The sequence below is a fragment of the Eurytemora carolleeae genome, unplaced genomic scaffold (assembly GCF_000591075.1).
Source record: "Eurytemora carolleeae unplaced genomic scaffold, Eaff_2.0 scaffold13, whole genome shotgun sequence".
NCBI classification, from domain to species: Eukaryota; Metazoa; Arthropoda; class Copepoda; order Calanoida; family Temoridae; genus Eurytemora; species Eurytemora carolleeae.
This window is the reverse complement of record NW_019402181.1, coordinates 494,408-514,326: the sequence shown is the minus strand read 5'-3', so window position 1 is coordinate 514,326 and position 19,919 is coordinate 494,408. Positions and strand designations below refer to the sequence as shown.

Here is a 19,919-nt window from a genome sequence, read left to right as displayed (position 1 = left end):
AACTAAATATTCAAATCATGAAAGGAGGGAGGAGGGGTGGAGGGAGGAGGGGGGGGGGGGAATATTTTTTCCGTATCCCCATCCCACTGTTCCACTCAATCTTGTGGGGACTGAGACACGAGTCCTCAACTAGCCTTATCATAGATTCATCTACACTTTCAACCTTTATGTGTAAATTTATCTAGACATGCACGGTAGAGACCCTCTCTAGACATGCACGGTAGTGACACTCTAGAGCTAGACGTGCGATATCTACAAGGGTGTGTACACTTGGTTTCTAGACATGTACGGTATACAAATAGTAATATACAGGTTCTAGAATAGCAAAGCATCTAGCAATGCACTGTGTCTTGAAATAAAAGCTTCTATAGACAAACAGGTTCTGAAGAATCAATTCACTGACAGACAGATGAAATCTGTCTTATCTGTCTAATCTGTCTAATGGGCAAGTTTTAGTGTTAGGTTCACAGCTACAGTAATGTTCGGTAACCAAGATTATTTCTTGTGCCTGGTAAGAAAGTTGTTCAATGACCATTGAACACGAAACTAGAATGATCAAATCATTCCTCTGAATGAAGCTGAGAGAGGGACTCAGTTGGTGAATTTTTCAGATTCAAGTTGGTGGATTTTTTAGATTTAAGTTGGTGGATTTTAGAAGAGGTTCAGACGGAATAAATGGAGGTGTTGAATCATCTAAAATATTTCAGGATGAATTCATCTAACAGAATGATGTTGAGAATGATGAAAAGGAGGGCCGGGGGATGAGATATGATGAGTAGGAGAGTGGGAGAGGGTTGGGGAGAGGGATACTCCGTATGGATGGTGGTGGGAGGGTGAGGGGGAGGGTGCTGGGTGAGGGGTGATGTATGAGTGGGATACTGGATACTGGGAGGGTGAGGGAGAGAATAGATTATGAGAATGTTGAGGATGAGAATAATGAGAGGAATACATCATCTGACGAACCTAAAACAAATACACAATAAGAAAACAATGAGAAACTTTTGTAAACGAAGAAAACTTAAAAATAGAAAAAAATAGAAAAACACACTGATTCTTTATTCCTACCTTCTGTTGTTCGTCTTCATTAACATTGTAAGTAAGTTCAGTTTCCTCGTATCCCGTAGCTGACATGCGCTGGTCAGCCGAGCTGGCAGGTATTGGTGGCGGGTCAGGGGAGTTCAAGCATGTCTAAACAAAATTATTTTTAAAACACATTTTTAATATTACGATCATTATTAAAGACATTACAAATACAATCAAAGGTCGGAACTAATAATTAACTAAGTACGGTTAGACGTTGTTGAACTAAGTACGGTTAGACGTTGTTGAACTAAGTACGGTTAGACGTTGTTGAACTAAGTACGGTTAGACGTTGTTGAACTAAGTACGGTTAGGCGTTGTTGAACTAAGTACGGGATAGACGTTGTTGAACTAAGTACGGTTAGACGTTGTTGAACTAAGTACGGTTAGACGTTGTTGAACTAAGTACGGTTAGGTGAACTATATCTTTGCCATTGACCTTACAGTAAACGTATACAGTACTTTTTCAGCTAAATGGCAGAAAAATATTTATTTAATTTATATGATTAATTCAACCCATAATAAAAAAATTTATCATTACGTCACTCTTTTTTATCTTAACAATTACCCCCTTTAAATTTTATTTCTAGAAATATTGAATCCTCTGTGGCGACCACCATGGTTGAATCCTAATCAGCCGAGCTAACCAGCGAGCATGACTAGGCACGTAGTATTTGTTCTAGGGACCCCTTGTATAGATTATTAGACGATGAACATGACTACAAGATATATTAAACATGACTAGACATTAACCAGGAATATAAGATAATACAATTAGGGTTCTTCCCAATTTCTTAAACTTTACATTGTGTACTGTACATGTAGCACATCTGTTGTTAAAACTGTCATGTTTTTGTACTTGTATTTTGTATGTATTATAAAGTATATGTTCAGTGAACTGTATACTATTATGTTTTCTTCTATTGATGTTCTTGTAAAGCTGAATTAATCTGACAACTGTTCACTACCCAACAGAATATATTAACATTTCCGCATCCTTCTTACATATGTATCAATAGATACCTAGGTATCATTAACTATGTTCTTTTACATTACCTATTATGTACGTTTATGTAACTTATTATGTAATTAATTCAGGCTAGTACCTGGACAGTGAACAAGAGTTACTGTGTACTTTATCACGACCTATTTTGTACGTTTATTTAAGCTTTTTTATCTGTACCACTGCAATTTGTAATTTTTGTATAAGTTTGTATCCGTTCTTGTAATTTTTGTAATTATGGTCATTCTTTTGTTTAATAATGTAATGTAACTTTACTTGTATAATATGTATTTGTCCTTAACTTGTACTACTTTTACTTGCATAATTATTAACGTGTATTCGTGTAGTTTCGTATTTGTACTTGTGTAATTATGTACCTGTACTAATGTTATTATGTACCTGTGATCGTGTAATTATGTACCTGTGATCGTGTTATTAAGTACCCGTACTCGTGTTATTAAGTACCTGTACTCGTGTAATTGCATGCCTGTAATTGTGCAATTATTTACCTGTACTCGTGTAATTATGTACCTGTACTTGTGTCATTATGTTTCTGTACTCGTGTAAATATGTACCTGAACTTATGTTATTATGTACCTGTACGATAGTTTTTGAAGAAAACAAATTGTCATTGATAAATATGTTAACGAAGGGTTTTCGTTAACATTCTTTAACGAATGGATAAACTTTATATGAAAACTGTCATTTTAAAAAAAACGAACTTTTTGGGAAAAATTACATGCAACTTTATTGAATGTTGTCTTACATGAAGTTAAAAACTAAAATTTCTTGATATTTTCTTTAACACTACTTAAGGATAGTACCGATGCCCTTCAGATTGGTTTCCTCTCTCCTCCTCTCTTCATTAACGTTCGTTAATCGCCGTTAACGGATCGTTAATGAAACGACGAGCTTTATAAAAACGATCGTTTAGTTTTTGATTTTTTTCGTTTTTCAAAAAATAAAAAAACGTTAACATCCCTACCTACTTGTATAATTATGTACCTGATCTTGTGTAATTATGTACCAGTACTCGTGTAATTATGTAATTGTAATTGTGTAATTATGTACCTGTACTCGTGTAATTATGTAACTGTAATTGTGTAATTATGTACCTGTACTCGTGTAATTATGTAACTGTAATTGTGTAATTATGTACCTGTACTCGTGTAATTATGTACCTGTAATTGTGTAATTATGTACCTGTACTCGTGTATGCATGTCATATTCATTGTCCTGGACACACACCTAGTAACAGTACATAATTACACAAATACTATGTACATTGTACATATTGTAAAGTACATGCAAAGAAATATTCCAGAAAAACTGTATCTTTTAATATATAAGAGCCAAGCTATACAAACTTCAGATGCTTTTATCTATAATATGAGGAAGGTAAATATATATTTGACACCCTGTACTAAAGTCTGGCATCTATTATGTATTAGACGCCCTGTATATAATGTCTGGTTTAGTTTTCTATCAATTTTGTGTTGGACACCCTGTACAATTGTCTGGTATAGGTTTCTGTCTATAATGTATTTGACACCCTGTACAACTGTGTGGTATAGGTTTCTTTCTATTAAATATTGGACACCCTATTCTTATGTCTAGTAAGGTTTCTATCTATATTTGAGAAAGGTACCGCTGGTTAGGATAATTAAAAGGTTGAGTATAAAGAGATGCTAACTAAGGATACGCCCTTTAAAAGGAGAACCCTTAGTATTTTTATCTACACGTAAATATATGTAAGAATGTAGCATCAGAGATCTCAACATATTTAGAGATATTTAGTTTTTGGTTGTTTTTTTGGTACAAGTTTAATGTTTACTATCAAAATAAGATATTAGTGTGACCATTTAATTAAAGGTATCTTTACTGGTTTAAAAATGGACTCTTTAGAATTTTGTGTTTTTCATATTTAAAATGTCAAAAGAAATAATAAAATGTTTTGCTAATTTACAAAAAAGTTTACGACATAGGGTTCAAAAGATATAGGGATTAGAAAATCAAAATTTGTGGCAAGGACTCAATTCCTTTATGACTAATTCTAATAATAATTGAATAAATAATTACAACAGGAAAATGCATCCAGATGTGCATATCCTCTACCAAGGTCTGATATAAACCTTGAAGAATTAAATATCTTCTCGAGTATTTACAGAATTGCATTTAAATAAATTAATATCTGCTCATTCAATTCAAATAGGAATTAACTTACAGTAACACCCCCTCTACCCCGTACTTTTTCAGCTAAATGGCAGAAAAATATTTATTTAATTTATATGATTAATTCAACCCATAATAAAAAAATTTATCATTACGTCACTCTTTTTTGAGGGGGGCGGGGCAAAAATATATACCCTGTAGAGTTATTTAATTTCAAAATGTACACCCTGTTTTGATGTTTAATTTGCACATTATACACCCTGTTAACCCTTCTCCGGTTGTTTAAATTCAAGAAATTACACCCTGTTTGCTTGTTTAATGTTTACAAAAAATATTCTGTTGGACATTATAATTTTAAGAATAAATCCACACTGTTGGGCGCTGTTTATTTTCGAATATACACCCTGTTAAACTCTTTAATTTACAAGTTTGAATTTAAATAGATAGTGAAGGTTAGGAAATTGGTCTATAGTCTATACCATGTGATTATACTGATGAAAATTACGGAATATTTCGGAATACGTTTAAAAAGAATAAACCTTTACAAAGCAAGATAGTCAGACATAAAAGAGCTGTGCGTCCTTTTTTTGATTTTTTATCTTGTTATTTTTTTAGATTGTTAAAAAATGTGGGAAAACATAGATTTTTGTTACAGAAACAATCTCAAGAACTGACGAGGGTCAACCCAGACCGAAATATATTTTCAATAAATGTGGAACTAACATCTACTTTTTTACACTACAGAAGTTTGGTCCATCACCATCACTGAATTTTAAATAGATTTTATAAAACGCAACTGGCCAAAATAATTGAATGGATATCTAAAATAAATTAACGTTTTGAGAAAGTAGGGTGAAAATTGATAAAAACTGTTTGAATAATGAATTTTGTAAATTTTAAATTCCTTTCATTGTTTAAGATTTAAACTCTTTTAACCCGGTATATACAGGACTGAATAGGTCCCCTTTTTTAATGATAAAAAAACAGATATCATTTGTCATAAAAAGAAAAAATTGAAGTACAAAACTGCATAATTACATAACCCCTGTTATCCTTCAAATACCTCGTAACTCACACTTAGGGTTGTTAATTGTTTTTGAAAACGATCGTTTTTTGTTTCGTTTTCAGAAACGATTGTTTCGTTTTCGGAAAAAAACGTTCGTTTTTAAAAACGACCCACGCGTTTTGAACTTTTAGAAAACGAATAGCGATCGTTTTTGAAAACGATCGTTTTTATTAAAACGATTTGCGACCGTTTTTTATTCGATTGTTTATGAAAAAATATTTTATTGACAATTATGTTAACGATCGTTAACGAAGGGTTGTCGTTAACGATCGTTAACGAAGGTCCGTCGTTAACGATCGTTAACGAAGGGTCGTCGTTAACGATTGTTAACGAAATGACGAATTTTATGAAAACGATAGTTTTGAAAAACGATCGTTTTAAAAACGACCATTTTTAAAAAAAGGAACTTTTTAAAAAAACGATCGTTTTCGATTTTTCGTCGTCGTTTTCATAACGAAACGATCGTTTTTCTGAAAAATGAAAACGTTAACATCCCTACTCACACTTGCTCTTTTGAAAACACATTATTTAAAAACAATCAATTTGTAAGTGACCTTAACGCAGCATTAACAGTGGCTGAATTTTTAGTTAAGACAAATTAATACAAATTAATTTTGAATAAGAACTCAAATCCTTCGAAAACTATTCAATAAGTTTTACTATAATTTCGCTTAGGTTGTTAAAGAATAATTTGGTGCAGTTTAAGCGTTAAAAAGCGCATACAGCACTTTACAAAAACACAGTCTCTTCTCGTGTATAAACATTGAATAATAAGTATTAATTTAATAATTAAAACGCAGTCGACATTACTACAATGGAACATAGTTCTGCATCAAATTCAAAAGTAGTCTTCATAAGCTCATCATTTTCTTTAAAAGTGAAGGATCAAAACCAATTTTATCGACCGTGCTTTTAAGTTTAGACAAATTTAACGGGGCATGAAACAATGGCTGAAATGACCCTCCTCCCCCCCCCCCCCCCCCATTCCGATTTATCTGAACAAGGTGGGAACATGAATATCTGCAGGTTAAAGAACTAGAACAAAACGATTAAGTCCGACGAAACTACTTTTATGGATTAAATTGGAGGACTGAGTTAAATAAAGCTATCTGATTTACAAAACCAATAAATTGGAGATCGACCCCCCCCCCCTCCTCCCCTTCCCCAAACGTACTAGAGTTAATAACTATCTCCCCCCCCCTCTTTTTAAATCGTGTTAATATCCATAATTAATCAAATTATGATTAGAAAGGTCCCGCAACCCGGTAATTAATGAAGTATCATTTAACAAGGCAAATATGGAAAATCAATTATAACCAATCTGAAGACCACTTAAAAAGTATAGCTTTCAAAAGAGAAGTGTTTAAGAAGGTTAAACTTAAAAAAACGCTGATGACATTTTGACAAATATGTACCTCCTCTCCTGGTGTGCTATTTGTTAGACCAGTAAAGTCTTTAAAACAATAATATGAATCTAACTGTCGTCTTCTACTATTCCACTGTTTTCTTGTTCCAAGCTGTAGTTTTAATTCAGTAAAAGTTAAAAGTTTAATAGAGCTAAAGAGTCGAAAATATCGGTTTTTGGTTTTTCAGTAATATTACATGTGCTGATTAAACACTAGTTTTCAGTTATATTACATGGGCAGCCTAAACACTAGTTTTCAGTTATATTACATGTGCTGATTAAACACTAGTTTTCAGTTATATTACAAGGGCAGCCTAAACCCTAGTTTTCAGTTATATTACATGGGCAGCCTAAACATTAGTTTTCAGTTATATTACATGTGCTGATTAAACACTAGTTTTCAGTTATATTACAAGGGCAGCCTAAACCCTAGTTTTCAGTTATATTACATGGGCAGCCTAAACATTAGTTTTCAGTTATGTTACATGGGAAGCCTAAACACTAGTTTTCAGTTATATTTAATGGGCACCCTAAAAACTAGTTTTCAGTTAAATTACATAGGCAGCCTAAACATTAGTTTTCAGTTATATTTCATGGGCAGCCTAAACATTAGTTTTTAGTTATATTACATGGGTAGCCTAAACACTAGTTTTCAGTTATATTACAAGGGTATCGTAAACACTAGTTTTCAGTTATATTACATGGACAACCTAAACACTAGTTTTCAGTTATATTACATGAGCAGCCAAAAAACTAGTTTTCAGTTATATTACATATGCTGATTAAACACTAGTTTCAGTTATATTACAAGGGCAGCCTAAACCCTACTTTTCAGTTATATTACATGGGCAGCCTAAACATTAGTTTTCAGTTATGCTACATGGGCAGCCTAAACATTAGTTTTCAGTTATATTACAAGGGCAGCCTAAACCCTAGTTTTCAGTTATATTACTTGTGCTGATTAAACACCAGTTTTCAGTTATATTACATGGGCAGCCTAAACACTAGTTTTCAGTTATATTACATGGGCAGCCTAAACACTAGTTTTCAGTTATATTACATGGGCAGCCTAAACACTAGTTTTCAGTTATATTACATGGGCAGCCTAAACACTAGTTTTCAGTTATATTACATGGGCAGCCTAAGCACTAGTTTTCATTTATATTACATGGGCAGGCTAAACACTTGTTTTCAGTTATATTACATGGGCAGCCTAAACACTAGTTTTCAGTTATATTTCAAAGGCAGCCTAATACACTAATTTTATCGTAAACTATCAAAGTGTATCGATCCTTGTTACAATGAACTAGTTTCATGAGCTGGCCCATTAAATCAAAGTAAAATGTTGATAATCCTACTGAACTCTCCTTACTTTTACTCAAATTGGTAATAACGCACCTTTCCTTATTTTTACTCTCATTGGCAATAACTCACCTTTCCTTATTTTTACTCTCATTGGCAATAACTCACCTTTCCGAATGTTTACTTTCATTGGTAATAATTACCTGTATCAGGGCTTTGCCAGTATCTGAAGTTATCATTGGCTGAAGTTTTCTTGTTGCAAAGGTATACACATGACCCGTCTCACTAGCTACCAGTAGCATCACTTGGGTTCCGGTCAACGTAGAAAGCTCATACGCCTAGAATAGGTAGGTAGGTAAGTAAGTAGGTAAAAAGGTAGGTAGGTAGGTAAGTAAGTAGGTAGAAAGGTAGGTAGGTAAGTAAGTAGGTAGAAAGGTAGGTAGGTAGGTAAGTAAGTAGGTAGAAAGGNGCATATGAGCAGTGAGCACGTGGTCTTGTGTGTATAGTTAAATTGTAATAAAATTGATTATACAAACAGTGGGGGATGCCAGGGCGAGAAGAATTTTTATGTTCTACCTTCTTATCTTACGTATATACTGCTTATAGTTGCTTATATTACAACCTCTTATCTTACGTATCCTGCTTATAGTTGCTTACACCACAACCTCTTATTCTACTTATAACTGCTTATACACCACAACCTCTTGTACTGCTTATAGTTGCTTACAACACAACCTCTTGTACTGCTCATGCTGCTTATAACTGCTTTCACCACAACCTCTTATTCTACTTATGCTGCTTATAGTTGCTTATACCACAACCTCTTATTCTACTTAAACTGCTTATAGTTGCTTACACCACAACCTCTTATTCTACTTATACTGCTTAAAGTTGCTTACACCACAACCTATTATTCTACTTATCCTGCTTATAGTTATTTACACCACAACATCTTATTTTACTTATACTGCTTATAGTTGCTTATACCACAACCTCTAATTCTACTTATCCTGCTATAGTTGCTTACACGTACACCACAACACAACCTATTATCCTACTTATACTGCTTACATTGCTTACACCGCAACCTCTTATCCTACTTATACTGCTTACACTGCTTACACCGCAACCTCTTATCCTACTTATCCTACTTATAGTTGCTTACACCACAACAAAACCTCTTATCCTACTTACCCAACTTATACTGCTTACACTGCTTAAACCACAACCTCTTATCCTACTATCTCACAACAAATTTCCGAAAAATTGCCCAACATTGCACAGTGTAAGTTTAAGTGTAAATGTAAGTGTAAGTGTAAGTTTAAGTGTAAGTTTAAGTGTAAGTGTAAGTGTAAGTGTAAGTGTAAGTGTAAGTGTAAGTGTAAGTGTAAGTGTAAGTGTAAGTTTAAGTGTAAGTGTAAATGTAAGTATAAGTTTAAGTGTAAGTGTAAGTGTAAGTGTAAGTGTAAGTGTATAAGTATGTTGATTAAACTAAATAAATCAATGGGTTCTGAATTTATTGACTGTTACTAGTATACACAGAGGTCTACTAGGAATTTAAACTACAGTTTTATACACATTGCTCATACACTTTCTAACTGTTTATATCGCTTCCTAGATTTTAATTTCACTTGATTAACGTTTTTTTATTCTTAAGTTTTTGTTCTATAAATTGTTAAACAAATATGGCAATAAAGTTAAGTATTTTTGTATATAGATATATATATATATATATCCCATATAAACAAATGGGATATATTAAACTCTTTATATTTATTATACTGTACTTCGCCCACACCTGGTATAAAAATATGAAAAGTTGGACTTATATTGTTTATTATATACCAATATAGACCATAGTAAGCAACCCCATTTTAGGAATCTATTGTTTTTATGTATTTTGTATTTTATGTATTCTGGATCCTTTAATAAACAATATTAAGGGGTGTTTGAAGGCTGTAGAAACAATACTAACCTTTCATAACTAACCTGTAAAATACTAAGATATTTCCATAAGTACAACTCATTAAACCCCACCACCCCCCCCCCCTCAAAACCTGGTTTGTAAAGGTTTGAAGCCCCTGAGTATGGTTAGGGTTTGCTCCACCCAATATTAAAGCCTGCCTCCCCCCCTGGTTTTGTAAATTTAAGCCCCTGAGTGAGACTAGGGTGGGGTCCGCCCTATATTCCGTAATTCACACTGGTTTAATGAGAACCTAGAGAAATATCTGCAAATATAATCAGCTTTAATGAACTAGTCAGTAATAAGGGGGCGTTCTTCTCTAGTTTAAAGAGACTGTACAGTTCACTTCAAGAGCGGCATACTACCCTTTAAACCTCCATCTGAATAACAATTTGGAAATGTGTTGGCTTTTAAAGAGAAGAGACCTTCTTTTTTCTAAGAAAAAGAAAAAAATGTCTCATTCCTCCTCAATTAGACAAAGGTTTTATGGGTACCATTGGGCAAATCGGACATGAAGTTCTATAAAAAGAGGCCAGAGGGTAAGTTGAAATTTAAATTTTTTAAGAATTAAGGAGGTGTAAAAGAATCAAATCAAATCAAATCATTTATTAGGCCACAAATTTTACAGTGTACATACGTAAAAATGCTAATTAAAAATAACAACAATCAATATTAAATATACTGTGGCCTGGGAGCTACAAGATAGCTCAGGCTGTTTACAAATGTGCTCCCCTGGTTCAGCATAATAACGATAAGATTTAAACATTTTTCTTTGTGCATGAATGGAGCACATAAATGGCAAGACAGGGTTAATGGTTTATTTGTGGGAGAAAAATAAAAATGATGAGACAGCAGGGATATTTAAAAATCGCAATATGAAAGATAAAAAGTTCAGAAGCTGGTAAAGGGAGCCTGGGAAAAAGAAGAATGGGGGTGTCTGAGGAGGGGGTAGAGATAAGAAGTTTAACTGTTGTTATATGTTATAAATAAAGTGTAATAAACCCTCTGGTAAAACTATCCATTGTTCTCTAGTTAAATATATTTAAATACAAACTAAAGGTTTACTAGTTCAATAGTTCACTGGGGCCGCTGCTGCATATTCTTAACAGGGGCCGTTTTCACAGTAAATAACCCCCCCCCCCAATACTTTTAACGTTTTTTAATAATTTTTAAAGAAAAACCTGCCATTCTTTTATAATCTTCCTTTTTTTTAACCCAAGAAGAAAAATCAGAAAATATTCTAATATTTTTTTACCAATTATTTACTATCATAAATTACAGTTATATCATTATATTAATTTTGCTGTTGTGATGATTAAATATTAAAAGAAAGATTTTGAATATGCAATATGTTAGGTTAGGTTAGGTTTTATTTTTTTATTTTTGTTTTATTTTTTTGGCCATTACTGTTTTGTATCCTGTTTTAAAATATTTGAAACAAGTTCTTTTCTGTACAGGGTTGTCAGTTCTAAACTTATCTATGATACCTGTCCCTTCGTCTATTTGTTTGTTCTAAATAAACCTGTACGAAGAATTAAAATGTCCTGTTAGAGATTTGCTTTTAAGATTTTCTCATGGAGTCGGGTTTTTCCACGAATTGGAATCCGAATAAAAAGTGTGAAGGTGAAGGGAAGGGGTTCAACAATTCAGGGCTGGATATGCACTCCATAGATCCATTATATTTGATAAAACAAATATCCCATTGAAAAAAAATGAATTACAAATAAAAATGGGAAACGAAAACATTTTCCGTGTTTACCTTTTTCTGACTTGTAATTGTAAATTAATGTTTCAAATTTTATTTCTAGTTCTACATAGCATACATCTTCTTTATAAACTTGTTTTGTATGCAGGGAGGTTCTTTGCCAGGGTTCTTGTTTGTTTGTTAGTTGGCGGTTTTTTATTCATTAAAATCTCATAACTATTTTTATATTCATTATAATTTTATAACCATTTATTTATTCATTGTGATTTTATAGCCATAATTAATAATTAATTATAATATAAAATTCATAATCATTTTATAATCATTTTTTTATTTATTATAATTTTATGACCATTCTTTTATTCATTATATTTTTATAACCATTTTTAAATTTATAATAATTTAGTGACCATTTTTTTATTTTCACAGCCAATTTGGAAATATGTTGAAATATTGAATTACACAAAATTTCAAAATTACTATAACTTTCTTTGAAATATTCAAAATTATGAAAATTTGGTTTCCCAACATCTTATTCTAATTTCTTAGGAAAGGTTAGTTTCTTGATAAGTTCAATGAAAGCTTTTCTTCAATTAAAAGTAACCTTGGTGTATTTAGAAAAAGTGTTTTTTAAGGGGTCAGACAAAAATGATATTATTAAACAGTAATCATCACTAAACACAGTTTTAAATGCAACTGAATGCTTGGGTTGCTTATTTGGTAGAAAGCGTGATCACAAAAAAAATTACCTTTTTCATAATTCCAGTTTTTCGTTTCGAAAATGTTGTGTATCTTCTCAATTTATTATCGATAAACTCCATTTTTATTTTAACTCTGCCTTTTGTCTTCTTTCCCTGAAAATCATTAGTTTAGTTGTACATTGCATAGAAATTGTAAATCTAATGTTAAGTGGGCCTTTCTTTCCAGATGCCTTAAACGATTGACATTTATTTCTTTTAATTTATAAATTAAGAAATAACCGTGGAGATATTTTTTTAATCTAAATATTGTCAGCATAAAGTTTTTTTTATCGTCAATTTCTTTATGGTTCTAAAAAGCAAGACATTAGCCGAGGTTTTCTCGATTCCTAATATGTATAAGGTGATTTCATTTTGAATGTTAAAATCAGTATTGGTAGACAGTGGGTCATCTGGAAATTAATTTAATATTTTTAATATTTAGATTCATGCATTGGGAGATGACAAAGGAATTGAGTCTGTGCCACAAACTCTGATTTTCTAAATCCTATATATTGGTAACCCCATGTCAAACAGCTTTGAAAATTATATCAAATTATGAATTATTTCAGATCAAATAATCTAGCCAAAGTTGCAAAGATACAGGGATTAGAAAATTTAAGTTTGTGGCATAAACTCAATTCATTTGTTGTAAATGTGTTCTGGAGGGGGGGGGGGGGGAAAGATTGGAGAAATTGAAAATTGTATCTATTGTTTTTATTTCCCCTGGTTGAAGATGTATACCTGTAAAGGAGTTGAAGGAGCTGGTTTCCCCCGTCCAGCACCTCCTGTAGGATATTCATCATGTGGATGGATCATTGGTTTAGTATCCTAGAATTTATATCAAAATGACGATTAAATTAAATAAAAAATTTTAAATTATAAATATTTGAGAAATGTAATCAGAGCTTCTCTGCCTGATCTGTATTATGAATCTGAAATCTTCATTTGAATTTTCTAATGAACCTAACTATCTTCATTTGAACTGTTTAATGAACCTAACTATCTTCATTTGAACTGTTTAATGAACCTGACTCTATTTATTTGAACTGTATAATAAACCTAACTATCTTCATTTGAACTGTCTGATAATTCTGACTAAATATTCATCAGAACTTTGGAATGAACATGACTATCTTTGTATGAACTGAAGAACTTGTCTTTCTTCATCTAATAGTAAGGAACCTAACTATCTTCAGGGAAATGAAGGAACCTAACTCTGTCTTCATCTGCTTTGTCTAATGGACTTGACTGTATTGGTATAAACTGTTTAATGAAATTGACTATCTACGTCTGAACCATATAATATACCTGATTACCTTTGTATAAACATACACTGTTTAATGTCTAATGTATCTAACTATCACTGTATAATGAACCTGACTATCACAGTCTAATGCACCGGACGATTACTGTCTTTTGAACATGACTACCACTGTATAATGAATCTGACTATCACAGTCTAATAAACCTGACCACCACTGCATAAGTTATAACAAACCTGACTATCTTCGTCTGAACTATCTTGTCCATCCATCATATCCATCTGTCCAGCGTCTACACTTCTCTTCATGTTTCCAACCATAGGTGGTAATCCATACTGGAGGTGGGGGTCCTGATATAATAAACTTAATATATACTGGCGATACTAATATTATTGTGGACTCTGGCTAATCATGTTAATTCATCACTGCTTAATCAAATATAATTAAGTAAAATACTAAGTTTACCAATTTTTACAATTAAAACCTGGTCTAGGTCTAGGTCTAGGTCTAGGTTTTGGTCTAGGTCTAGGTCTAGGTCTAGGTCTAGGTTTTGGTCTAGGGCTAGGTCTAGGTCTAGGTCTAGGTCTAGGTCTAGGTCTAGGTTTTGGTCTAGGTCTAGGTCTAGGTCTAGGTCTAGGTCTAGATCTAGGTTTTGGTCTAGGTCTAGGTCTAGATCTAGGTTTTGGTCTAGGTCTAGGTCTAAGTTACCTCTGGATATCTGAGATCTCTAGGAGGAACTTGATACCAGGTTCTAGGTCCCATATTCATATTAGAACCTGACTTTTCATCTACTTCGTCATCATACACCTGCAAGTATACATTGTCAATTTTTATTTTATTCGTGTTTTCTATTTTCAGTTAAATTGAATGAGGGTTTATGAATAAGACAAATTATTTATTTCTCGCCTCTATCTCTATTTATAAAAACCTTATATCTTTGCAACTTATAGAGCCGGTGGATTTAAACTATTTATCATAAAATAAAGTTGGGCATATTTTTCATATCAATGTAAAAGGAAATATAGATTTACTTAGAAAAAGATTCTATATCAAAGAAAATTTTAAATTTCAAATATTAGGACTTTAGCGATCTTTTAATACTCCAAATTCTTTTGCATAATATTTATTACCATTTTTAAGAATTTCGGGTCGTCTTCAAAGTAAGATTTTTTGGGGGGCAACACTGTTTGTAAATTAAGCATTTATTACTAAAGTTATTTATCAACTTCAGAATTTGTAAGTCAATTATTAAAATATATTGTTTTTTTTGTATCTTTATGCTTGATTGAGTTTGAAGAATGTAATTTAAAGAATCTCGGTAAAGTTTATATTCGCATTTATTTCAAGATTTTCTTATGGAAGTTTTAAATTTTTGACATCTAACAAATGCCGACAACAACTTGTTACAATGGTCATTTGTTAATTTACCTTTGCATAGAACGCCGATTAGTCTTTTTATTTTTAAAAAATCCTTTTTTAATTTGGCTGGTGTTTGTATCCCATCAATGTAAAAACGGCGGATTTGAAAGGGCTAAATTTTTGATGTTGTTTGTTACAACTCAGGACACCCAAATGAAGGATTCAGAGCTGAAAACTTTAGAACGAGATATCCTTAATCCCGATTGGTTAATTAATCTGGAGATTAATACCAAGAGGAGAACAAGCATTATTTAATCTCGAGATCCACCATTTAAAAGTTCCCAGCTCTGATCATTCGAATTTTTTTTTTAATGCGTCCAAAAATTTTGATTTTAAAAGATGTTTGAAACCTAGCAATAAAATCCGCAAAATTTTGTATAGTTATCAAAGTTAATTGAGCAAAACTCTATTAAAAGCATTAAGTTTTTGATCAGCACTGTATGATCATGAAAAATATACAAGATGCATAAAATAACGTGTTCCAAATAAACGAATATGCCCCGATCCGTGGGAAAATTTGGCACCAGGCTTGTTTTAAAGCTTTCAGCGTGGATAAATAATAGCTTGATTAAGGCATATTCACGTTTTCCATTAGAGTAACTCAAGTAGGCCTTTATCCGCCTCAGGGCTGTATCTTACTAAGCCTTCAGGCGGCCTAATCGTACTTTTGATGATATTTTATTATTCAACTTTTAAATGATGACTGAAAAATCCTGGAAAGTGCGAAAATTATAATTTTAACTCGCGCTAAGAGTTTTGCCGACTAGTCTTGCTTCAGGCTATAATATATATGTATAATTTAAAACGTGAATAGCCAACCTATATATATATAAATTTATGCCCTTTTTTGGAAAAGTATTTTGCCTCCGAATCTCATTATAGAGGCTAGAAATTAAGTCAGTAATTACAAAATCTAAACTTTATTTTTTTTAATGGAATTCCTAAATTTTACGATTTAAGAAAAATTGTCAAAAAAATACTGTTCAACTTTAAAACTCTACCTGCATTTGCGAGTGATGGTGTGGGGGTAAGGGTAGGGAATCAGGATGCGGATAGGCAGCCATGCTTCGCAAATAAGACTCCTTAAAGAATAATTCTTTAAATATATTCTCACTTTACGATGTTTAAAAACCCTTTTTAGTATCAATTTTTTAAATTTTTTTTGGGGGGACCTGAGATAAAGGGTCCTGTGAGCCAGCTGTTTGCATCATGTCTCCAAGTTCCGCACTAACCATCGAGCCAAACCAAACATTAGCTAATTATGTTTGCGGATTTTTTAATTTCGACTTTTCTCGCGGATTTGATTTTTTCCTCGAAATTTTCCTTCACAACAATTCAATTCGTTTCACTTCTCATCAGATGCCGAAATGTAATTTGTTGAGATCACAATTTCACTTCTGAAATGGCTTGAAATATTAGTAATATTTATGCGAAGGCAAAATTGCAGTTTTTTTAATTAAGAACCAAAAATATATGAAGGCTCAAATTATAGCTAGGTAGTAGGTACTATCACCACCAGCGTAGATGAGTTTCAACGTAATTTCAAGTGACCCTCCATGCAAAGATGGCAATGCCCGATTTACAACGGTACCCTCGAAAGCTTTGTCTGATCAAGTATGAATTAGATATAAACGTTTATAAAGGAATTGAGTCTTTGGAACAAAATCAAATATTTAAACCACAATATCTTTAGAACTCGATGTTGTAAACCTTTGATATTTCAAACTCAGATTTGATCTAACATAATTCTTAGTTTTAAAATATCTAAGGTATGCAAAATTTGGTTCCAAAGATATAGTGATTAGAAAATCAGAGTTTGTGGCAAAAACTCAATTCCTTTAAAAATGATTATTTTCAATTGTGATTTCTCTACAAAAACTATTATAAGAATGAAAACTAGAAAAACGACAGTATCTTCTTTATTATTGATCAGAAAAAGGTTTTAATGTTACCGTTGTGAATCGGACATTACCACTTTACATGTAGGTTCACTTGAACTTCCCTTGCAGAGAGAAAACGTTTGAAACTGTTCTATTTCAAGTCCTTGAAGTTTAAAAGTAAAGTAGTAAATAGGGAAAAATCATTTTTCAGAAAAGTTGAAGAATTCAAATTGCAAACGTTACACATTTTTTGTTTTCACTAATATATGTTTTTTAAAAATGGTGATACAAAACATTGAACATTAATTCAAAAGGATAAACTTCATCTTTCAATTAATTCTTGTTTGATCCTATTGACTTATAATTGTGCAAATAAACTCTTGTGAATATTAGCAAGTTGAAACATTTACATAATTTCCTAAGTCAAATATTAAAATTACACAACTGTCATGCAAACCCCTTGAAATTCTAATTGTTTGTTTTTGTGCAGTTTATCCTGGAGAATGACAGGAAACTATGCCAGGACTCAACCTGATTCATTTCAATCCTTTTGGGGCAAACCCAACATATTATATAACATTATACCCAAACATGGAGGCAACAATCCTTAGCTCCAAATTTAGGACACATCACCAAAATTTCATTCGAGGCACTAACCCAGGACTGGGTTGGGAACACTCGTTCGGACGCGATCCCTCCGCGCGTTGAAGTTACCGCGCGGCGTGACTCATCTTCAGCGCACGTGCCTTGCGGAGTAATATTCAGAAACTGCCTTGTAAGAAAATAGACCAGAACAATTAAACCGTTTTGAAAAACTTTGAAAAATGTTCTGAATTAATTCTTTAATGATTATTTCTTTAAAAAAAGAAATTAATTATAAAGAAATCAAGTTAATGCATCCTCGATTGAAAAAAGGCGGGGTCTGGTTACAAAGCTCCGCCCCCTGTGTTTCTATTGGCCGGGATTAGCTTGAGTTAAAATGACTGCCTAAGCGAGGTTTGTATGGTTGGACGACGGGAAGATGGGATATATGGATTTCAGCGGTATACAATACACGTATACTTTAACATTACTGTATTATAAACATTGAACTTAAGTTTATTTATTTTTCAGTCGAAAATCATGGATATTTTCAATGAGAATTCTATTTTTAAATAAAGGAACTGAACAAACACTACTTTTCTGATTCCTACATTTTTGCATCCTAATGATTTAAAATCTTAATAGGTTATTTACAACTAGTTAAGAAACCCAGCTTTGCTTGAAAAATAATAGGTTGTGACATCAGGTTCAAAGATATAAGAACAAAAAAACAAAGTTTTTGAAGTCCAGAGAAATGAATTTCTCTCTTTAGGACATAAAAAAAGTAAGAGGTAAAACTTAAAAAAATATGGACAAAATGGAATAAAATTGATAGAGATTAAAATAATAACCAAAAAGAAAAAATAGCACAGATATGTTTTAAAAAGATAAAAAGAATAAAATAGAAAAGACAATATGAAAAAATGCAAAAAAGAAAATGAAGAAAATATATTAAATGGAACTAAAGGAATGGAGTTTTTGTAGCAAACTCAGGTTTTCTAAACCCTATATCCTCACAACTTAATGTCGTAGATCTTAAATATTTCAAACTATGAATTCTGTTCGATCAATTAAGCTATGTTTGAAATATCACAGGTTTACACTCTCAGGATTCAAAGTTATAGAAATTGGAACATTTAAATTTGCGAAAAAAAACTCAGTTCAAAAAACTATTAAGAATTTCTTTTAAATCGATAATTTTTGCCGTGGTTTCAAAGGGAATTTATCTTTTTTACACAAAAAACGAGGATATCTACCTGTCTGTTTCTCACAAAAGGGTTTTCATGATAGCGTGATTATATGGGGCCTGTTTTCACATTAGATAAAGGGTCACTTCTTAATACGCCAACAGTTCCTTTAAATAATAAACAAAATGAAATTGTATGAAGGATAGAGCGAAGAATTGAGATTATAAAGAAAATAGTAATATAGATTTAGGAAGATAAGAAATAAAATTTTATTAAGAAGAAAAAGAAAAATAGTTATATAGATTTAGGAAGATGAGAAATAAAATTGAATTAAGAAGAAAAAGAAAAATAGTTATATAGATTTAGGATGATATAGAAGAATAGTAATTTAGATTTAGGAAGATTAGAAATAAAATTGAATTAAGAAGATATAGAAGAATAGTAATATAGATTTAAGAAGATAAAAAACAATAGTAATATAGATTTAGGAAGATATAGAAGAATAATAATATAGATTTAGGAAGATAAGAAATAAAATTTGATTAAGAAGAAAAAGAAAAATAGTTTTATAGATTTTGGAAGATGAGAAATAAAATTGAATTAAGAAGAAAAAGAAAAATAGTAATATAGATTTAGGAATATGAGAAATAAAATTGAATTGAGAAGATAGAAAAATATAATATAGATTTAGGAAGATGAGAAATAAAATTGAATTGAGGAGATGCAGCTGATTAGCTGAAAATAGAATTCAGAAGATGAGGGATGAAATTAAATTGAGCAGAAACCAGAACCCGAGGATTAAAATTTAAAATATAATAAAGATGATAAATGGAAGAAATAGATTCGAGGCGAAGAAATGAATTTGATAAGATGAAGAAAATGAATGGAAGAAATGAAGTTGATTAGATGGAAAAGAAAATGGAATAGATGGTTTTGCGAAAATAATGAAGGTTAATGGAAGAAATAGAGTAGAGGAGATAAAAAAGACAAATGAAAGAAATGAATTAAGTAAATAATAAAGGTTAATGGAAGAATTAGAGTGAAAGAATGACAAAGGATGAATGAATTACGGAGACAAAAAATAACAAGGATGCAATGAATTAAGAAAAGAAAGCTAAGGTCATTCATTGACTGAAAAAGAGTAAACCCCCCC

At 31.9% G+C, this 19,919-nt stretch overlaps 1 protein-coding gene across 2 annotated transcripts; it reads right to left on the bottom strand.

The window, feature by feature from the left end:
- Positions 1-526: 526 nt before the first annotated feature.
- LOC111718175 (myocyte-specific enhancer factor 2) lies at positions 527-16,535 on the bottom strand. 2 transcript variants are annotated; one of them, XM_023493697.1, is made up of 10 exons: positions 16,290-16,535; positions 16,119-16,199; positions 14,407-14,505; positions 13,935-14,048; positions 13,178-13,264; positions 12,446-12,550; positions 8,232-8,366; positions 3,287-3,331; positions 1,066-1,188; positions 527-963 (listed from the first exon to the last, which is right to left on the bottom strand). In XM_023493697.1, exons 1-10 carry the CDS (start codon positions 16,350-16,352, stop codon positions 715-717), a joined length of 1,101 nt encoding a protein of 366 aa, XP_023349465.1. In that variant the 5' UTR covers positions 16,353-16,535; the 3' UTR covers positions 527-714. The 2 variants fall into 2 exon arrangements, with proteins under 2 accessions (XP_023349465.1, XP_023349466.1); XM_023493698.1 differs by lacking the exon at positions 3,287-3,331.
- Between the last annotated feature and the right edge of the window lie 3,384 nt (positions 16,536-19,919).

Excerpts from the sequence above, each read along its gene's own strand:
- LOC111718175 (XM_023493697.1), bottom strand. The coding sequence starts at position 16,352 with ATGGTTAGTGCGGAACTTGGAGACATGATGCAAACAGCTGGCTCACAG. Across the intron at positions 16,200-16,289 it reads CACAGGACCCTTTATCTCAG|GAGTCTTATTTGCGAAGCAT; the intron begins GTCCCCCCAAAA and ends TTATTCTTTAAG. Across the intron at positions 13,265-13,934 it reads GTTCAGACGAAGATAGTCAG|GATACTAAACCAATGATCCA; the intron begins GTTTGTTATAAC and ends TATAAATTCTAG.